The sequence below is a fragment of the Thunnus albacares genome, chromosome 16 (genome assembly GCF_914725855.1).
Source record: "Thunnus albacares chromosome 16, fThuAlb1.1, whole genome shotgun sequence".
Classification (NCBI taxonomy): Eukaryota; Metazoa; Chordata; class Actinopteri; order Scombriformes; family Scombridae; genus Thunnus; species Thunnus albacares.
Genome location: NC_058121.1, coordinates 12,612,743 through 12,635,527, shown reverse-complemented (window position 1 = coordinate 12,635,527; position 22,785 = coordinate 12,612,743). Strand labels below are relative to the sequence as shown.

The 22,785-nt window shown below is 42.1% G+C and overlaps 1 protein-coding gene across 5 annotated transcripts in view; it reads right to left on the bottom strand.

Moving 5' to 3' along the window:
- stxbp5a (syntaxin binding protein 5a (tomosyn)) overlaps positions 1–18,586 on the bottom strand; it is a 99,199-nt gene extending 80,613 nt beyond the window's left edge. For 2 of the 5 annotated variants that reach the window (XM_044377277.1, XM_044377279.1), the window contains exons 1-2: positions 18,054–18,586; positions 15,421–15,518 (exon numbers count right to left, since the gene is read on the bottom strand). In XM_044377277.1, the coding sequence (XP_044233212.1) occupies positions 15,421–15,518; positions 18,054–18,191 (236 nt within the window). In that variant the 5' untranslated portion in view covers positions 18,192–18,586. The remainder of the gene's footprint in view (positions 1–15,420; positions 15,519–18,053) is intronic. The other 3 variants (XM_044377275.1, XM_044377280.1, XM_044377278.1) reach the window with 3 other exon arrangements.
- Between the last annotated feature and the right edge of the window lie 4,199 nt (positions 18,587–22,785).

The window sequence follows — 22,785 nt, the reverse complement described above, 5'->3', positions numbered from 1 at the left end:
GCTCCCACATTTCACATCACAACATAATCCACATTCTGCTTCAATCAGACGGAAAAGCACAAACAGCCCCTCGGCCAGTCACGTTCCACACACAGACACACATGCTGGACATAAACAGACTCATACGCACTTAAATATAGGCATATATTACACACACACCAACAGGCTGAGGAGGAGGGGAAGGGCTCTGCGCATGACAGCCATGTGGCAGGGCATTAAAGCCTGAGTCATCACGTCATGGGACACATGTGTGTGTCTTCCCTGCAGGCGCTCAGCATGACAGCATACTAAAGGGCAGCCTACAGAGGAGCAACAGGGGGATAAATATCATTGCAGCTACCAGCAGGGTGGAGGAAGGAAAACGTCAAGATTTGCGTAGCTCTTATTGACCAGCAAAGACTGTGCCAAGTCCCAGGCAGAATCAGAGCCACAGCTAAAGTTAGTCTAGGGCATAGGCTTTATTCAGGCAAAGTCCATCTATTTCAGCTGGCAGCTGTGAGGCTTAAGTCACTGTTTGGATATTTACATCTCTGAATTGAACTGAAGAAAATTTCATTTGTTTGTGATGCCAGAGTCAGCTAGAGGAGGAAAACCAGAAACACCACAGGCCCAAGATGGGTTGTCAGCCGAGAAGGCAGAATTAATAGCAGATCCCAGAGCGAGGCTGTGATCAAATTAGTTCAGATGTATTTACACTAAAGGTGATCATTTGTAGGTTCACACACACTTTGTCACAATCTGCAGTGCAACTGCAGCTGGGTGAATTTGGTGAATTTCAAATTTACAGTTTAAAGAGTAATTAGGCACAAAAATGTTTGTGTCACTATCACATTAATATAAAATGTACTGTATGGATCTTAGCAATAATCTATTTATCAGTACTGTCAGAAATGCCCAAAATGAAAGAAGGCTTGTTCAGCTCACTCTTCACTGACTGTGTCAGAGACAACTCCCTATTCACAATATAGTGCACTATATTTACTGGTTATTTGTTATTTATTTGATTGTCTGAATTCTGAATGTGAAATTTATGCACTACATAGTGCCCTCAAAAATTCCCAAAATGGAGCTAAAAGATACTTTGCGCTAACAATCCCACAATGTTGTGCTATACTTCACCTGTCAGTGATGAGCAAAATGATGATAATTTGCAGGTATGTTAGTAAGTGTCAATTTACTGCTCACTATAGAGTAAAATACAGTGATTTCAGACACACGGTATAGAGTAAGCAAGCTAACTGCGGGAGCTCCTCAGCTAGTCTAGCACAAAGCAACACTCATTGACACCCGGAGGTGAAGAGAAGCTTAAGGGCAGGGTTTCATTACTCTTAAAATGATATTTCATAGAGCCCAACCAATACTGGATTTTTGGGGCTGAGGCTGATACCAATATTAGGGAGTAAAAAAATCTTGATATCAATATATCAGCTGATAATCTTATATATACAGAATATATACATAAACGCACATTTTTTGCAATTATCCCTCAAATGTGGTTATCAAACTTTTGTGACAAAGATATGTAATGGAGGCATGATATTTTACAGTTTAATAAACTCAATACTCAAACTCAATAAAGTTCAATAAACTTTATTGTATAAAATGACATCAGTGCAATAAAACAGTAAACTTCACTGGGAATTTAATAATTCTAAATAACTGTCTATAAAAAACAGAACAAAAGAAACATGTATATATTAAACTTTAATTAAGAAAAATGATCAAATATACATACAATGCTGCCTATCTAAAAAAAAATATCAGCGCTTATCGGACAACATATACGGCATAAACGGACGTTGGAGATATTATTGTATAATATTTTTGTGGGGAGAACATAGTCACTGTGATTGTGCCAAATGTTATCTTAAGGTAAAGGTCTTAAGCACTTTGTTAGACTGGCATGCAAAGTAAACAATAACTAATATTTATTGTGTAACACAGAGTATGTTCTACAAGGACAGCAGTCCTAGTCTCTGCTTGAGGGGACTAACTACAGTTAAAACAGTAGCAAGTGAAATATCTAGTTATAGTATGTATTCCATAATATGCCTAAAAGCAACATTACCCACACGGCCACGCTGGCAGTCTAGGCTTGTTAGCTACGGCTGACAGAGACACAGCTGGAGTTGGTTTAGTTGAGTATGTAGAAATTAGCCTTTAGCATGAAATAGAACAGTCAAACTCAAATTGTGTGATTCTACATCTGGGACTTACACTTTGAAACAATAAAACTACAGAAAAATATATGTTTGTCTGCCACCATGCATGGTTCACCTGGATGCACATTTTGCTTGATTTTCAGGCCTTGCTGGGGCAACCTCCACATAAATATATCACCACAGGCAAGGACACATACCTACTGTATGTATGCAAGCTGAAATCACATACAACTCTGTCTCTGTCTGCAGGAGCCTTGGCACACACATACACCCACATCTCAGTACACACAAACGCGGTGACAGGCAATTCCTCAAGGTCTGGTACCTTGGGAACCTCTCTGTCTTCCTCCTCTGTGTGTCTGTGTGCGTGTGTGTGCGTGTGTGTAGGACCTTGCAGACAGAGATAGACAGTCTAGATTTTAGTAAGGTCATAACCAACCATTTATACAGCCCATGGCCATTAGGTGTTGGCACCTACACACCTGCAAACTAAAACAGTCTTGCTCTCTTAACACACCTGTTATACTACAAACAAATACCAGCTTAGAAAAGGGATGTCACAATGGTCTCACAGGCCTACTATACTGGACTAACTGACACACTATCAAATAGCATAACAATATCACACCAAACTATACTAAAAACGACATCCTGATGAGCACAGAAGAATGGCTCACATCTGAGGTAATGGTGCAGACTAACAGGCTAATGAAGCCTGTCACTAATTTGTTGTGTCATCGTAATTAATGTTGAAACAATTAGTCCATTAATCAATTAGTTAATCAACTGAAAATTAAGCAACAACAATTTTGATAATAGATTAATCATTTAGTCGTTAATCAAAGAAACATGGCCGGCATTTGGTGATTCCAGGTCCCAAAATATGAATGTGAAAATGTTGCTGCTTTTCTCTGTTTTATATAATAGTCAATTGAATATCTTCGGGTTATGGTCTGTTGGACTGAAAGTTTGGTATGATAACATGTGGGCTTCTAGAGATTATATCATTTATATCATTTTTGTTTAAAACAGTAAGTAGTGCACAATATCTTCTCACCAACTGACTTAAGGTAGCTACAGTTAAGAAGCAGTCACCAAGACAACAGTATGTAGAGGAGGCAGAGGAGTAAGGGTTTCAGCAGATTAAACTATTGGCTGAATTTTGTTACCGAGTGATGTCACTCTAGAGTATTAAAGTAACCAGACCAACCAATGTGAGAGAGCCAGTTCAATAGCCTGTGTTTCACCTATTAGATTTACAATCTATGAAGCATAACCAATTATCATAGTACATCATATTAGACTAAAAATCCCTCTTATAGAGCATATGATCAGATCGGAAACCTTGTTGCATAAATGTGCACATTATTAACAAAAGCTATGATATATGATAGATAATGTTTGCTAATTATCACAGCGGTTATACCAGAAAGTACATGTAGCATCATTAAAAATATGCATAACCTCTTGCCACATATGCCCCTGTATTTTTTGGGGGGGGAGGGCACTTAGAAGAGGAGAAGGTTACAAAGAAAAATGATAAGAAAACATATGAAACATTAAAATTGGGAAAGCGTAGAGCCTCCTGAGACAGAGTGGAAGATTACCTACAGTAGCTAGATAAAAATAATGAGCTGCAGAAAACCAGCAGAGGAACCAAGGGCACAAAAAAAATCTGTAAATCCCATAAGAAAAACCCTACAATCCTAAAACAACTAAACAATTATATCCCTGGGAATATGAATTACAGAAACAAGATTTTAAAAAGCAGCAGATGAAGTAGGAGAAAGAAAATAAAAGCAGGAAGAGTATTTCACAGTTCTTTCAGCAGGGAGGCTCTATATAGACCTAGAGGTCACACGAAGGACAGGGAGAAAAGCAAGACGACAAAAATCTTTGTGCTTCACAGCATTCTGTAAGCAAGTCCCCCTTCCAAGCACCACAGGGACCGTTCCAACCTGACAGCAGAAGTTAGACTTAACCCTGCCACACTTCCACACTTCATCAACAACACCTTTTTTAGCTCATAAGCTACAAATACAAGGTTTTCAGCCAGTGATGGCTGACATTTAAGTAAATGCTAAACATACACTGAACAGTATGTATTGGCTGTCTCACATTTTGCATTTTGACTAGATTTTCCTCAGACAGCAGGAGAGGAGACATAGAAAGCTTTCAGTCCTAAACCTGTGGATGAACACATGCTTATGGAACAGATGTCGCTTCTCAACAATCCCTGAGCTCACACTGTGTATACTGAAGGTAATTGAAAGGCATCACATTCTCATTCAACCTCAAAAGTGCATTTAAATTGATCTCATACTGCTAGCTCTCTGTTGCTGTCATGTATGATTTGATGCATGACAGTGACATTTCACCAAGACGCTAAATTTACAGCATGTAGTATGATTAAGTGTTATTTATATCAGTGGGCAGGCAAGAGCTATCAGTACATGACATAATCTGCTCAGGGCAAGTAGCAAACAACAACTTCAACTCAGCAGTCCGCCCAACACGGCCTTATTTATTGACAAAGGGCAACTTGGATCACTTTATTTTTGACAGTTGAAAAGATATTGCTGTTAATATGTTTAGAAAAGTACAAGCTTTTAATCTTCGAGGAGTGCAAGAAAATGTCATGATAATGAAAGCCTCAGACTTATAAATGAACCACAATTTGTAATCAATAAAAGCTGTACAGTTGTGTTACCTCATTTTAATGGACACATACCATAACTCTCCAATAAGACGCTATACACAATGGCACTGAACAAATCCAATAGAGTGCACAGGCTCATTTACTTTGGAAACTTGACTCTTGACAATGATGGACCTTTGTGGTAAGGGGACTAGAGAGTGGTCAGACCCTTTGGTCATGAGAGCTGTGTTACAATAGAGAATACTGACCAGGACTATGACTGCAAATCAGTACAGTAGGTGTATGGTCCCCATCAATGCTGAAAAAGCAGTTGTCATGAATCCCGGCAGGGTGACAGCCATGTGTGTCCCTGGTTGTCACTGTCTGTAACGCCAAGAAGTACAGCAAGTCTGTTTACACAAATACTGCAAGCAATTTAATTAAAGGAGGTTCAAAAAAATCACCACTATTATCAGTACAACCACTACTTCCAACAGAGGAGTAATAATTCCAGGTTATTAAAACTTGGATCTAATTTTCATAGCTTTGGCCATTGTTTCTACTGTATTGGTTTATAATAACATTGTATTCACCAAAGTCATTGCTAAGATCTGGGCTCAAGGCAACATTGTTACAAAAAAGATGACCAGAGAGAGATTGTCTACATAACTTTATTTGGAGCTAAAACCAAAAATGTGCACACCTAAAATGTTTAGTTCCTGAGCTGTAAATAGCTTTGCACATCTCCAATTTATTCAGCAATTCATAGGTCTGGTGTTGATAGGTGTTTCTGCCAGCTGGAGCAACAGACGACCAGTCAGACCTTTCAAGGCAGGATTAAAACTGTTGATGTCATCTTCCTGCATAGTATGCTAGCTAGTAGCTGCCTTGCTACCTTCCATGAAAAACATCAATGGAAAAATGGACGTAAAAATGTCCATAAGCATGGATAAGGTTGACACAGTTGTACAGGTTGTTGTAAGTTGACTCCCAGTAATAACAACTATTAGAAACTGAACTTTTGTGCCGCAGGGACTCTCTACCTTGTATTATAAACTTAAATGCTTTTTAAAAGTTCTAGTTGTTGATGGACAGGATGTATTATACTGGCTGCACAGCCTTGGTTTGAAAGTTATTGTGCGTTTGTTAGCCAATTAGATTGGACGACAGCAGTTCACAAGGTGATGCAAAATCTCACAATTCCCCATGGGCGCACCAACAGTCTCGGCCCCTATGACCTTGAGTCTTCCCAAGGTGTGACCATGGAAATTTGGGTAAATTCGTCCACTGGTCACAGCTGAAATTTCACTTGTTCACCATCAGTTGTCACAAGTTGGTCCGATATGCATGCTTCCTCACTTCCAACACCAAATTAATTACTGCAATTCACAACTCACAATTCTCAGAACTCTTCCCCTCTGATAGGATTACACATCTGTAAACGATGCCTACAAAACTGCAGCATTGATCATCAGGTTTGATGTTGAGTTTGAAAGTAGTTTTAGTTATTTTACTTTCAATTAATGCGATATAATTAGCACATCAAAACATTATGACAAGCAATTTCAGACACTCAACACTATATAATTTGCCAGGCCAAATTATGTAACAGCGGCTGGTGTAAAGATGTGACAGTGATTCTGCAGCTCTTTTCTCTTGTTCTGGGAACTTTTTTCATCAACTGTAAACCCTTCTACTCCCTCCGTGTGTTTTCTTCATTCATTCTGGTTGGTGTTTACATTCCACTGCAGGCCCACGTGCAGGAGGCACGGCGCATGCTTGCCAACCAGATAATGTGCGTGGAGCAGACAACCCCCAGACTCTTTCATTATTGTCCTCTGTGACTTTAACAAAGGCGATCTCAGCCATGAACTCCCTAAATACCATCAGCTGATTAAATGCCTGACCAGAGAGGAGAACACTTTAGATCACTGTTACACTACAATCAACAGTGCCTATCACAATGTCCCCCGCACTGCACTGGGACACTCATAGTCCTGATTCCTGCATACAAGCAGAAATTAAAACTCTCTAAACCTGTTGGGAGGACATCTAAGAAGTGGACCAGTGAAGCTATGGAGGATCTTCACGCATGACTGGACTGTACTGACTGTTGTTTTCAGGACTGCTATCAACAGTCTGGATAAGTACACAGAGACTGTGACATCATAAACCAGCTTCTGTGAGGACAGTGTGTACCAGCATATACCAGGGTTATTTACAATAATAACAAACCCTGGTTTACAGCTAAACTGAGACAGCTAAGGTTGAAAAAGGAGAAAGTGTTTAGGAGTGGGAACAAGGACAGGTTAAAGAGTCTAAATACAGGTTTGGCGAGGCAGTGAGAGATGCTAAACGACTGTACTCTGAGAAATTTCAACAGCAGATCTCAGAAAACAACTTGGTCTCTGTCTGGAAGGGCCTAAGACAGATCACCAACTACAAACTGAAAGCCCTCTACTCCACTAATGACTTGCGTCTGGCCAATGACCTGAATAAGTTCTACTGTTGATTTGAAGGACAACGGGACAGTCCTGACACCATCCCCCGTGACTCCATCCACCTGCTCCAGACCACCAGCTCCTCCTCCCCCACCTCAGCAGGGTCCCGGGCCTCTCCAAAACTGCCCACCTCAGAGGCCCCCTCCTCCCCTACTACAATGATGACTCCATCCTGGAGAGGGATGTTAACAGGCTGTTCAAGAGACAGAATCCCCGCAAAGCAGCTGGACCAGGCTCTCACTGGAGACATGCCACATACCGTGTTATATATAGGCTATTTTGGACTGGACCGACTCACCATCTGTCCCATCTTGCGCAGACCCGGGATGGTCTTGGTGTAGCCTGTGTTCATGCTGCCGTCTGAGCCCTGCCTGTTGGTGGTTTTGATGATGGTGTGTGACATGTTGCCAGTAAATAAAACTGGTAAATTAATGTTTAAACAAGTTAAAAACTGCAGTAGATGTGCTGTAACGTTACCAGTCGATGGCAAGTGTCTGCTGCAGTTCATGTCATTTAGTTTTACCATATGTGTGTGTGTGTGTGTGGCTGTGACGTTACTGTCTGTGCCATTGTGTGCACCATGTGAACCATTGTGCAGCACATGTGTGTAAATTTGACCAACAAAAAATTGGATATATGAGACTGATCTGAGCCGGTCACCGGTCATGGCCGATCAGCTGAAAACCAGCCTTTTTCGATCAGTGGCCGATTCATCAGTGCATCTCTACTACAAACCCGTAACCCTGATCTCTGTGGTAATAAAAGTCTTTTGAGCGTCTCCTACTGTCCTACCTTAAAACCATCACTAACCCACTCCTGGACCCCCTGCAATTCGCCTTAAGAGCCAACAGGTCTGTGGACGATGCAGTAAACATGGCCCTCCACCTCATCCTCCAGCACCTGGATTCTGCATGAATCTACACCAGGATCCTGTTTGTGGATTTCAGCACCACCTTGAACACCATCATCCCGGTTCTGCTGCAGTACAAGCTCTTCCAGCTGCACGTGCCTGACTCCACCGGCAGGTGGATCACCAACTTCTTGTCTGACAGGAAAAAAATATAGAGCTCAACACTCTGAAGACAGTGGAGACGGTTGTGGACTTCAGAAAGAACCCAGCCCCACCTGCCCCCATCACCCTGTGTGATTCCCCAGTCATCCATCATCACCCAAGGCCTCAATTAGGAGCTGAACATCAGCACCCTCACCAAGAAGGCTCAGCAGAAGATGTACTTCTTGTGACAGCTGAAGAAGTTCAACCTGCCAAAGCCAATGATGGTGCACTTCAACACCGCCATCATTCCTCCATCACCATCTGGTACGCTGCTGCCACTGCCAAGGTCAAGGGCAGACTGCAGCGTATCATTCGTTCTGCTAAGAGGGTGATTGACTGCAACATGCCATCCCTCCAGGATCTGCAGGCCTCTAGGGCCCTGATGTGGGCAGGAAAAATTATGACCCCTCCCACCCTGGACACAAACTCTTTGAACCATTCCCCTACAGCAGGAGGCTGTGGTCCAATAAAACCAAAACCTTACAGCACAAGAACAGTTTTTTCCCAACTGCAGCTGGCCTCATCAACAAGGCCCAGGACACCCACTGACACCGACTGTTACCCTGATCCCCACTGACACCACATGTACATTAATGCACATGTCCGCATCTGACTTATGCATTACATTAACACACATCTTGCATATATTCTGCATTGCACATATCCTTATACTTCATACTGTGGACTTTTGCACATTCCTGCAAAAAACTGCACAGATCTATTATTTAAAAAAAAACAACAAAAAAAACAGACATCTCGTACTCATAACATTTTTTCATATCTTCTATTGTCAATTTGTCACTTATGTTTATTGTATTTTGCAGCACTTGCCTGTTTTTGTCCTCAAACTATATTTATGCATCATCACACCAAAGCAAATTCCTTTCATGTGAAAACCTACTTGGCAATAAACCTCTTTCTGATTCTTCACCCATCCATAAGCAGTCAGAATAGGGCCAACCATCAACCAGTGCACTAGGTACGCCCTCCGAGTGTATGTGTACAAATCTGTACCCATTTATTCTCTCCAGCCCACATGTCACTGTGTATTTACGATGAGCCACTCAAGCGTTGCCTGCCGTCTGTTGGGAATAATTAGTGCACAGGTTGGTGACCTCTCAGGCATTGCTGCTCTGTATCACACAGACATACACTGCTCAACAGCCAGCTTTCCATTATTTTTCTATATAGTACCCTATGAAATAAAAAGGAGCAGAAAGGAATTTGTTCCCACTGTCTCAAACCTTAATAGCTGTTAAACATATCTTTTTATCTTGTTAAATGAATATCATAATTTACAAAAAAAAAAACTCAGTTCCAGAAAATACCTATTAGTATTCCTCCTCCTCAACAGCAGACCTCACTGTTAGGTTCTTCAAGTCATCAAGACTTCTTGTCTCTCGAAAATATTGCTTTTCAGTGAACAGAAACATTGCACGGCTTTCTGAATTGTGATGACTCACTGGGGGGAGAAAGGTTGTATATGTGCTTGGATGTGTTATTGTGCATGTGTGTGCATGTGTGCAGAATTTTCTTCCAGACTAGAAGATAACATTGACCCTCATCTAAACTTTTCCATTAGTGAGCTGGTAAAACATAACTAACCTTCAAAGTTCTCACTTGAACATGCAGACACACACACACACACACGCAGGACTATCGATCAAATCTGGAAGGACAGAAGCAGGCAGAGATAAGGGACAAGGGGCAAGAGGCATAAAAGCTAAAGTTAAATGTACAGTAAATTATTGAAGAGAGGCAACACGGGAGCACAACTTTAATCATCCTAAACCCAGATCCCATTTGGTGCTTGTCAAGGCTAAAGGACTTAAGCGGGACACAATGTCAGGATATTGGACAGAGAGAAGCAGCAACTACATTGTCGTAGCACTGATGCAGCAAAATTTGTTTTCCATTTCTAAAAACCGATATAACAGAGGATGCTGAGTGCTTCTGGAGAGCATGAAAGATGAAACCTCGAACACAAGGGGTCTTTGATTAAGAGTACTTCACTACAGTACACAAACATTTTGCAGGCACACACACACACACATTCTTTGTTCCAGTAAAGGTGTAAAGTTGACGTGCACTGGACTGACATGAAAGCCACGTCTCAGCAGCTCTCTGATGACCTCACCGCAGACTCTACTTTTAACCATTTTTTAAAATACCATCTGGCAGACACAAGCTGACTCCCCCAACCCAACCGACAGCTCTTTGCATTCAGACACACACACACACATTCACTAAATTCTTTCATCAGACACAAGGGTGGGTGGCTTCATTTCAAGCTATTCTGCCTTCTCTCTCCTCCCCAATCCTTGCCCCACTTGTGTGAAAAGTGAAATAAGGTCAACTGGGATGCGATACTAATCCTTCTTGATTTTGTGTGATACCTCTTCCTTTCCTCAATCCTTCATCCCCCATATGCTACAGCTAGCTAACCCACTAAGCACTGAAAGAGGAATGACACAGGAATTAATTTTCCTAGACATCAACACAGGAGCACAGATGCAAGATTGCTAGCAGTATGAAATGGGGACAGTATTGTATCAGCACCTATGTATTGATCATACATGTACATGCACATACATGTAGCACAGTGACGGCATCAGCGGTTTAACTCCATTGATAAGACTGTTGTTGTTTTAGTCAGGCTCATCTTTGCTGTGCCAAGCTTCGGCACATTGCATAACTGAACGATGACACACACACACACACACACACAACCCCAGGCCCGGTCTGCACTATGGAGTGCCATCTCGAAGAATTAGCTTGCAACTGGCAACACCAATGAGCAACGAGAAAAGAGAGGGGAAGAGAATGAAGATGCAAGAAAACAGATAGAGGAATAAATGAATAAACAAATGATCTGTGACCTGAGAAGAAGCTCCCACACTCTTTAGGCAATAAACTGGAAAGGGAGCTCGACACAAAACGCTTTTTCATCATTTACTAACCCTCTTTCTCTGAATACACTGAAGACGTGCAGAGAGGAGAAGCTGGAGAGTTGCAATCAAAATCCATTACCATCATCACGAACATATAAATTATATACAGTCAGTGTGCTGTTTGATGCATCTGTGAACTACTCTATCAAACAAGAACCTATATCACATTAGAGTCAAATAGCAATTCCTTACATACATTGAAATACAAGGAAATTCCAATCAAAGTTTATTCACAAAGAGAAATATGCATGCACACACACTGTGAAGCTCTCTGGAGAATGTGAGCTACTATTTCAACACTTCTACTTGTGTGTAATATATCAAAGGAAACCCAACCTCTACTTGCTGAGCCACAATTTCTATTTCAACACTTTAAATGGTTCCCATACAGTATTCCAATCAGTGAACTCGCCTCGCCTCAGTAAGGTTCTCCTCTGGCTGCAGACAAAGCTCGCAGGGTAGCACAGTTACTGAGTGAATCACAAGGAAGATTAATGATGAAGATATGTCATAGTCAATCTGTGCTACGACCAAAAGCTGCACAGGGCTACTGCTGCCAGTCACAGCAGTTACTGTGTCTGTTTGTGAATGTGTGTGTACAGAGTTGTCTCTGCAAACATGTATGCACCAGCGTCTGCCTGCATGTGCAAACGTTTGCCCCTCTGTGTATGTCAGTACACATACAGTATTTGCGTGTGCACATTCACTAACATTTGTAAAAGTCAGATACCATTATATGCTTGTGTGCGTGTGTGTGTCTCTGTGCATATATGTGAACGCCTGTTTGTGTGCGTTACCTCTGCCACCTCCTCATATCTCTCTGAAATAATAACTGTGTTTGAGTCTGCATGTGTGTCTGCCTCCATTTGTATGTGTGAGTCCTATGATGTCCTGCGCCTGCCGATGAGATAATCTGGCAGAGCACGGAGTGACAATTTGATCTATTGATCTGCGTCTTGCTGGCTCACAGGGAGTCTCTGAGTTATAGTGCTGCCATCTCTCCTGTGACCACCCAGCAAACACACACATAAAAATACATACGTATACAGACTTTTTGTTGTTTCTATTTTTTTTAAACTCTTTGTTTACATCCAGGATGGATCCTGCCAAAAAACTGGAAAGCTGGTTAGTAAGGCTACACGTTACTGGGGTTGGATATTGTTTGAAATGTTTCAATTCTAGTGCCGATAAAATACCTTGCTGTAATCTGAGTAATAAATATGTTTTTTATTTAAAACAAGCAGCCATAAAAGAATTTTGCCTGAATAAAATATAGTTGTAAATTAGCAAAGTTTCCTTATTTTCTCAATAATATTGGACCGATTGTTTCCCCTCAGACTACGCTGTATGCTCTGTTGAATGTAATTTTTTTTGTGGAGGTTGAATTAACATCATGTTGCGATGATGAAGGTTCAAAATATCATCGCTTATGACACGATCAAACCACCATCACCATCAAACTAACAGCCAAAAATTCTGTGTCGGGTTAAAGTATTCAAATATTCTGTTGTGCTACAAATTAAGTTCTGGCTGGTCAAAAAATAAAGGACATACAGAACAAGGAAATGATGAAGGTTCATTCAATACCTTCAGTCCTACCTGTTACCACAAACACTTTGTCTTAACACCCAAAACCGCTTTTTTTCATTCAGCATTTAAGAACACTGTATTTCTGCTTATTTTTTGAAACTACATTGCTAACCAGTGGATAACTAAGGTGTATGAACAACTTGCACAGCAAAACCTGTTTTTTAAAAGCTCACGACTTCTTCTGAAAAAGCTTTGCCAATGAGATATTCTGCAGAAAACAATCGAGAGCAGTGTGTGTGTGTGTGTGTGTGTGTGTGTGTGCACTTTGGCATATCTGTCTCACTGCATTACCACACACAGATCAATAAGGATTCTATTCTTGGCCATTAGATCCTGAAGCAGGGGATAACCTGCCTCTCTCACTCTTTCCTATCTATTCTCTTTCACTGCTCTCCCTCATCTATCGGCCTGTCCTCTCCACTGGCTTTCCCGCCAACCTCTATCTCTACTCCCCTCTTTCCTTCCTCCAGACAACACCAAAGGGACATTGTCATCTTCCCAGCTGGACAGTGGAGGCAGAAGCAGAGTCAGTAGCAAGCATCAAACATGGGACAGTTTTGGGGGATCACAGAAATGATTGGCTTTGTGGCTAGAGGGATCAGCCGTCTCCTCAGAGGACTCGCGCACGCATATAAACACTACGTACTATTTCTCTCACACACACGTAAACATCCACACACACACCTCCTGTTCCTGCTGTAATTCTCAGTCCTCTGCTACACTGCCAGGCTGAGGCCCTTGATCCGCCACTTCCTGTAATCCTCTATGGGAGAGGGGTGCAGCCAAATGTCCTGGCAGGCCAGCCAGGCAAACAAACACACATACACACAACCATGCATAGACACCAATAGCCACCAGTAGCTACTAACTGTGAAAATAATGACCTCCTGGACAAAGATGTGTATCAGTGCAGGAGTCCCAGGATATCTTTCGCAAAAACCAACCTGCAACTTTCCAAAACTTAAACTAAAAACACATCAGAAAACAAAGCCCACGAGCTGAAGCACAGCAACATCAAAAAAATATGAATCATGGAATCTCCATTATGCACCCTTCATCTGTGCCACGCTGGTATCATTGCCATCAGATAAAAAGACAAGGCTGACTGAACAGCAAATGACAGGGGAAGAGAACGGCACCAAAGAATAGATGGATGACTCCCAATTCACCTTCCTCTGACTCTGATAAGACTCTATCAGATCCACATCACTCAAACACAAGAGAGATTCATATGTTCCATTTCAGAGTGACCAGTTTCAGCCAGCAGGAACCATCTGACAAGATCATTTCACCCAAACTCTGAATAGTCAGAGAGAATGTGTTGTGATCTTTAAGCTGATTGGTTATAGGCTTCTTTCATGCCACAAGTACAGCCTTTTTTCTGAGTTTATCCAGTCTGGAGCTCACGAGAGTAATGTACCAGCCAGCAAGACATGAGCCCCATTAAGCTTATTCACCGGTTCCCACGTCAGCCCTGAAATAGCATTTCTACCAGAGCAGGGATTTCATCTCCTATCCACTAATGCTTGTGTACCACTGACCAAATCTGCTCTGCTTTGGATGAAGAAATTCATGTGAATCTTTCAGTTGAATCTTGTGGAACATTCAGTCATCTCTAGAAAAAGTGGTTGATCATTATCCTCTCTGTCTCCCTCGCTCTGATTTTAAGAAGAACAGGAAACATTGAAAAAAGTAAATGGACTGCCCACCATCATCTGATAATCATGAATCTGTCGTCTCATCCTCCTCTGTCTGCGAGTGGCTGTTTATATCATCACCTTTCCAGCTCAGGTGAACGAGACTGAGTCACACAGCCATAGCTGCCAGCAGGTGGGAACGAGGGACAGCCAAGCGGACAGCTCTTCATCACACCGTAATGAGCTGGCAAAGGTTGTCGGACAGGCAGGAGAACACATGGAGGACCTGTTAAAGCAGCCTGACACAGGCGAGCTTGCGGGCGTTCTCTGAAACTATACGACTCCCCGCGGTGCCATTTCATGGCAAGCTGTTGTCCCTGTTTGTGTAAACGTCCTCATAATGCAAGGAAGCTGATGCAAGCTACCTCAGCAAGCTAATTCTGCGGCTGAATTGCAGCACATTCTTCAATGTTTAGATAAGTGCAGGCTTTTCACTGACTTTTCCTGTGATTTAAAATGTGTGAGCAGGTGTGCAACAGTCTGGCAAGGTCAGTGAAAGCAGTGAAATTATCTTATCATGTTACAACATCTAGAACTTGGACCTGAAGGTAAAAATAAAAGATTGTATTCTTTATGTTCATCTACTTATTAAAAGTTCCCAAGCACATACAGAGCTCATGGGGACTGGCAACCCGTGAACGCTGCCAAAAACACTTTGGCACACTTGGAAAATATACTGAAAACCCACCAATGTACATCAGCATCTGACTACAGAAGTTCAAACATCTGTTCGCTTACCTGCTGCTGCCTCCCGGGGATGCAGGGCTCAAAGGAGCTGCCACAAGCCACAGTAACCTACAACAGCTCAATGACAACTAAAAGGATACAATCTGAGAGCTCCACTCTGGGTGCCGATGGCCAGTATCTTCTGCACAGGGTCGAAAGCCATGGACGACGGCTGATATGGGAAGCCATGACGGACAGTCTGGGAGATCCACAGAGAGATGGAGAAAGAGAACGTGTTAGAGAGGATATCAATTTGCATTTCGCAGCGGGGGTGTTGTTTTGTCAAAGGATGTCACACACCTGATTTTGGTAAACAAATTGGCACAGATGGATGCAGAAAAGTGTTATGAAACGAATGCAAAGCCGGAAATTGCGCAGACAAGAGAAAATGAAAGAGGGGAACAAATGTTCTCTCTATGCATGGGTACCCTGTTCTTCGTGATAGGCTGATATTTGGCTTTGCTATTTAGGATCCTTTTATAATCACAGACCTATTTTGAGAATTCTTCTCTCTCATTTCTCTCTTTTTTTATCTCATTTTCCTTCTCTCACTGCCTCCCACATGAAGTCGTGATTACACTGAAGTCTAGAAAACATAATACACAGAAAACACACCAATAAGGAGTATTTGGTTATGATTTGTTGCTTTTTTTGTCCACCCTCTGTATATATATGTGTGTGTATTTGAGTGTGTGTGTGTGTGTCTGTAGCTTTATGGCATCAGTCAGCCGGTGGTGGGCTGTTGGATTTGTTTGCTTAGCGGCAGAAGGCTAAAGCACGTTACATAAGAAGCACTCAGTGCAGCAGAGACACCTGCCTTCCTCGCAGAGAAACACTACAGCGAGCTTCTGTCCAGACAGACAGCTACGGTGCAGGAGGGAGGTTCAAGTCTTGTTCACAGATACTTCATTAGGATGTCTGGCTGTTGATTGACATATTGAGGTTGTTGTAGAAATCAAACCTGCAATCTCTCCTCTAGTCAGTAGACAACAATGTCCCCCAAGCCCTTACATAGTTGTGTTGACTTAACTCCTGATTATGTTGTCTTGTTTTTTAGTAGTTTTTTTTCTTTTATTTTTCCCTTATTACCTCTGACAACTTTTAAGATGATTACAGTTAAATAAGGTGAAGGTTATAGTAGCTCTACCCTAGCCTTGGACTCCTGCATCTTATGTTGATGTTCCTCTGAACAAACTAGAACAATAACCATATTACTTTTACATGATTTTGACATGCTGAGGACCACAAGACTTCTCTATGTAAAATAAGATGAAGACAATCAATGTATTGTGGCAGCTACCTGACCTAAAGGTCATGTTTTCTGCACACTGCCCCACAGGGAAAACAGCCAACATTTTACAAGGATACTATCATTTACAATTCAAATCTACAAATAAAAACCTTAGCCAGAAATCACACACAATTCTATTACAGTCTTGCAAGTTCATGCGTGGGGAAAATCAATGTGAGCGTAGGGCACACTTGGGGAAATCCTGATTTAACATTATAGGGCACCAAGATGTAGCACACACAGCATGTAAATTGCATGAGGGTTTATTAACTCCATCCACTGTTGTGGCCAATTCAGAGAGGAAAAGCCAGACCCTTTTTTTTTTTTTTCAAACAGACCCCCACTTCAGGCGCCATTAGTCCCCAATGGATCGATGATCTGGGGGCAAAGTAGTGTGTGTGTGTGTGTGTGTGTAGACCAGGTATTCCTTATGTTGTGGGGACATAAATCTGCTTACACAGTCATGTTGTGGGAACTCACCTCCCTTATGGGCACAAAAAGCAAATCCCCTTAACAGAAATCATTAATTTTAGGGTGAAGACTTGTTTAAAGTTAAGAGTTATGTTAAGGTTAGGGAAGGATAATGTCCTCTGGAGTGATGGATACACAATTGTGTGTGTGTGTGTGTGTGTGTGTGTGTGTGAGGAAGACAGAGGGTGAGTGAGAGAGATGAGTGTGAGCTGTGTGTATGCGTGAGAGGAGAGATGGAGAAATATGGTGGGGGAGGAAGGGGATGGAGAGACACTGCGAGGAAAAGACAGTGCGAGAAAGGAACACAGACACAGACATACACACACACACACACACACACACTCACACTGACACACACAAACCAAACATCAACCAGAAACCACCGTTTTGCTAATCCGAACCCAGCAGATTATGCAAGAGGGGATCAGTTTGGCCCAACCCCTCGATATAACAGTTCATGCCAGCCGCACATACAGAAAACGCTGGTATTTTACAGAGGGTAATACCTTCTGCTATCATACCTGAAATAACTGAATGGTTTATGAAACTGAATTGAAAATTACAAAGCAGAACATGTAACCATATAGGAACTTACTAATGTTTATTGTCCTGTCGACAGAGCGCACTCGCCATACAGTATGCGCATTGTAGTTATAGGTATATGAACCATGCTTTGGGCAGGCACAGAGCGCTTTAATGATCATCTTTCTAAAGGAGATTTTGCCAAATGATAAATAAATCTTTAGCTAGCAGGTTCTCGTTTTAGTTTAGAAGACTACAGAGCAAAATGATTTGCCAATTAATTTATTTACTGTGTGAATGGAGCTCACTTGCACCTGCTGTATCCTGGGATGGGATAAGTGCAGCGCAAACTGTGCATAATAATAATAAAAAAAAAAGGACTACATGCGATGGGGCTAGCTGTGATGAATACAGCTGTATAATAAAAAAAAAATCATCAGTCTCGCCCACCTTGCAGAGCTGGAAATGCTCGGACTGGAGGGTCTCCTGGATCAGATGGTTCTCCTGTGGCCCCACATGGACAGATGGGGTGGAGGAGGACGCCTCCTTCAAGCCGTCCAGCACCTTCCTGATGTTGAACTTCTTCATTTTCAGACTGCAGAGCACAGAATTGAGATCACCCGCAAAAGATAAAGGGGATAGCCACTTTCTCTCTCATACACACACACGCGCGCGCTCTCTCTCTCTCTCTTCTGATTTCCTCTGTAAATCTCACATTTTAGTGCTTGTTTTTTAGCGCAGTCTCCATGCTGGAAGGCTCTGCCGCGCGCCGCACAGGTCGCTTCTTGGCGTGTTAAAAATTTGGAGACGGCCGCTGAGATGTTGGTGCGTCGGTGTAATTTGCTCGGAGTCCGTGCTGTGCCCCACTGCGTCTCGGTGGCTCCGCTCTTCCTCTCGGCTTTCCCTCCCTCCCCTCACGGCTGTGTGCGCCGCTCAGACAAGGCGGAAACGCAGCGCAGCGGTGGTGCTGCAGCTCTTGCGCATGTCTGACAGAGCAAAGACTTCAACACAAAATCCCGCCACCTTGCCAGCCCACCCCCTCTCTCTCTCTTTTTCTCTCCCTCTCTCTCTTTTTCTCTCCTCCTTTCATCTGCCCCCAGCGACAACGCCCCCCCTCCCATCCCTCTCTCCCACGCACACATAGTAGGTTTTGCTCCACTGCACCTGGTGATGCTGGTGATGTTGGGATGCTGCAGCGGTGTGAGTGTCTGTAGAAAGAGAAATGCAGACAGACAGACAGACAGGGGCTCAGTATTATTCTATCCTCTACACATCCCTCGCCCTATCCACTCCGCCTCTGTTTGTGTGCTTGTGAAGAAGGTTCGCCATATTAAAGGCCATCCTAAACCACAGTGGATAGTGGAAGTGCACCATAAAACCTTGCTGTGCCAGAATGGAGAATTAGGAAGAAGAGAAAAATAAAAACACTAATGTGCCACATTTTCCTGACAATGTATTTTTCATGGTGGGGTTAGACAAATATTAAAGATTATGTATTGAATATTTATCACTTTGTCCAGAAATGTGATATTTGACTTGTATGTCCGGGCATCCAATTAAAAAAGAACATATCATGTAAGTCTATTACAGGACACAGTACTATATGCCAATTTGGTTTCATTGTTTAGGAATGAAACCAAGCAATGCATTTAGAAGTAATGCATCTATCTGTATCCATGGTGATGGCTGTTTCCTACTTATGGTGGAGTCCCACAGTTTACCTGTTATTTACACCCTTCCTCTGAATATGGAGAACCTTCCACAGCTGCAAGTGCGACCTTATGCAGGAGTAACACTTAACAGTGAAGAGGCAGCGAGGAGGGTTTAGTATGGAAAAAGCCCCTAGGGTGACCTTACATGTCCTGCCTGACCTTAACTATGTTGCTTAACTGAACTTTACTTACGTCATCTTAACTGATGCAACACATTAAATGTCAAAAGCCAAACCTCAAACAAGTTCACCCAACACCGAGAATCTTTATCCGAATCTGGGGTTAGAGTAAGGACAGAGGGTGTCGTACGCTGTACAGAGCTGTTCAAAAGCACTTCAAGGCAAATTTCCGATTTGTGATTTTGGGCTATATAAATAAAACTAACCTGATACTTGATTTTCCTTCATTTGCATGTGTCAATCTTCAGGCAGGTCAAGATTTCAATTATGCAGTTTTATCTTCTGCTTTTCAACTAATACTGGGGTATAAATCCTTTCAATTAAAAAACTGTCCCCACCATGACAGCACTATATTAGGATTTAATTATCTTGCAGAATGATGTGCTTCAGTTTGGGACATCTATGTTTGAATTCTCTTCAAATTATTTTACATTATTTACTATATACTGTAGTGGATATGTTGAAGTGGTGCAGTTAGTTAACATTAGTTAGTTTGCATGTTCTCACTGTGTCCGGTTTCCTCTCACAGCCCAAAAATAGGCAGATTAGGCTAATTGGTGACTCTAAATTGCTGAGGGTGTGATTGTAAGTGTGAATGACTGTCATGAGCTGGGCTCCAGGCCCCTGCAAAGGATACACAGGACATTGGAGCTATCACAAAACAAGAAAATACATTCTCCTTGGTTGTGATGTTCACCTGAACATTAAGCCTGGGGATAGTAATTATGATAACTTTACTACATCTGGAATGTGGGATCAATGCATGCATTCTGCTAGACTTTTTATGAGTTCTCTCTTGCTGCAGACCTCTAAATTCATGACCACCATACATCCCACAAGCAACAACCCTGGGCTCAGGCAGTGAGCTCAAATCAGGCCCTTAAAGGCTGAAAAAGCATCTCCAAATAAACCCCATCACCTCAGAGGTCCCCATCATGGTATTCTTTCAGTACTACTGACAGGCAGTGATCTGCCAGGAGCAGCTGCAATAAAGATCCACCACTCAGACAACTTTATCGCCAGTTATGTTTCCCCAAAGAGCTTAAGTGCGTTGAGTTCAGAACCTCGGTGCAGCTGTGTATGTTTGTAAGGTCACAGATGGAAGTACCAGCCTTGACAAGCTCAGCTGAGGCCGCTCATGCTTGAGTGACATTGACGTTGCCACCTGTTTGAGCTGTTTGCTAACACGCTCATCTTCGACAGGTGCCCGTCGGCAGCAGGGACAGGGGTGCAGTGGCGGAAGTAATAGCTGTGTTTGCGCTCTTGCTAACAACACCTGATGCCAACTCTGTTCTAAACTGAAGAAAGTCCAAAAAAGGGCATTTCTGTGTGTACTAAAACTGCATATTGTAATAATCCTTTCTGATTATACGAGTCAGTCTGTATGTGTTTCCACGTAAGCTGTCCTTTGATGAGATGCAGCTGATGTAAAGGACGCATCAAGGAAATGAAGATGCTATTGAATAAAAAGGGCACAAAAAGATATGAAGCAAATTATTAATTCAGTAATCCGTATCAGGGTGGCTTGAGAACAATTGTTGCAATATTGATTGGCATAATGAACTGAAATTGACCACACGCACCTTCCAACCCCAACTGATATCGCCTGATCCAGAATACATTACAGAGGCAAACAAAGAGGTCCTTATTAGTCAATCCTTGCATGTGTGTGTGTGAGTGAGTGATGTGGGAGGGGAGGGCTTTTGGCGAGTCTGACATCAGTGATTTAATTTAGCACCATTGTGTTGTGGCCTGGCCATTCATCTAGCTGTATTGTGTGTATGTGTTGTATTTAGAGTCTGACTGCTGTGTTTGTGCTCTTTGATAAGGATTTCCACTGAGGCAGCGCTGTATTAGAGGTTGTTTTGGGTTTTTTTTGTAAAGGGCCAAAGTGCAAAGAGAGCAGGACAGAAAGAAATGTAAAGACATGGTGGGGTTATAGGATTAGGGTTGTTTGACCAATATTTGGTTCTAATGCTGCATGTGCAATACAGCCAGGATAATTTTATTTTCTGCCATAATCTTTATAATTATTTTTTTCCCCTCACACTGAAAATGCTAGCAGCAACACCAGAGCAGAATAATGGAATAAAGCCTTTAGTGCAACAGTGCAAAAACAGACTTAAGTAGCCCATACTTTACTGTATGTAATCTGGTTCTACCTACTAGCATGACTGTGACACAATGTACTCTTATTTTACTTGCTAAGCATTCATTGATGCCATGTTTTTGCACAGCCTTTTGCAGAGGTCACTTGACAGTTAAAAAGGATAGGTTCACAATTTTTCAACTCTGTCTCAAAACAATATTCAGGTGCCCAAACACTGAATAGGTTTGTCTTGCCATAATCATTTAATGTTCATTTGGGCACCTGACTATTGTTTTAAGACAGACTTCTATCCTTTAAGTCCAGCCTTGTATATCTGTATCCTACGTAGGTCTTTTAATCTTAGAGTCAGTTTACCATCTTGCAGGTTGAACTATATTCTACAGCACAGTAAACTCCATTCTTAGAGACAACTGTGTGTGGACCTATTACATCAGTGCAGAACATCCTGCCTCTGCAGCCACTTCCATTATCGATGTATTATCATTCAACACAACAACCCTGGGAAATATGCAAATTGAGCACATGCAGATCTATTAGCTGTCATGCACATGAGCAGAGAGCTAATCCAGTGCTAATCCCGGGTCAGAGGTGAGGGTGGATGAGCCATGGCAACTATGACAGACTGTACCAAGCAGCTAGTGCATTAGCGTTATGCCCACTAGCTTTGTTCAAATGACTTGAACATACATCAGTCGTGGCACACATCTGGTTCAGGCAATGCTGAACTGCTCAATTAACACAGAATCAAAATGCACTCCATCTATATTTATTTTTTAGACATTTTTTTCCCTTCTACTTTATAAATACACACATAAAGGCACAGTGGAGAGTAAAGTGTGTTGTTGAGCTGCAGTTTGCAGAGTGAAGTGAAACGCCTACTTACAGCAAATTTGCATACATTACACAGATGTTTGCATAAAGATGAATATGCATCAACATACACCATATACATACATATATGCTGCACACATGTACTCCGATCTTCACGTACTGTCTTTCCTCTGATTATATGTGAATTGTATCGGATTTGAGAAAATGCATTATAAATGTTTCTATGGAATGGTGAATGTCACAACATTGCTAAAACAAACTAATGTAAAACTACAAAAAACCTAATATTCTGTTAAACATGCAATATAAGAGTGGAGATACTCCAAAAAAATGGAATAAGGCATTGTTGC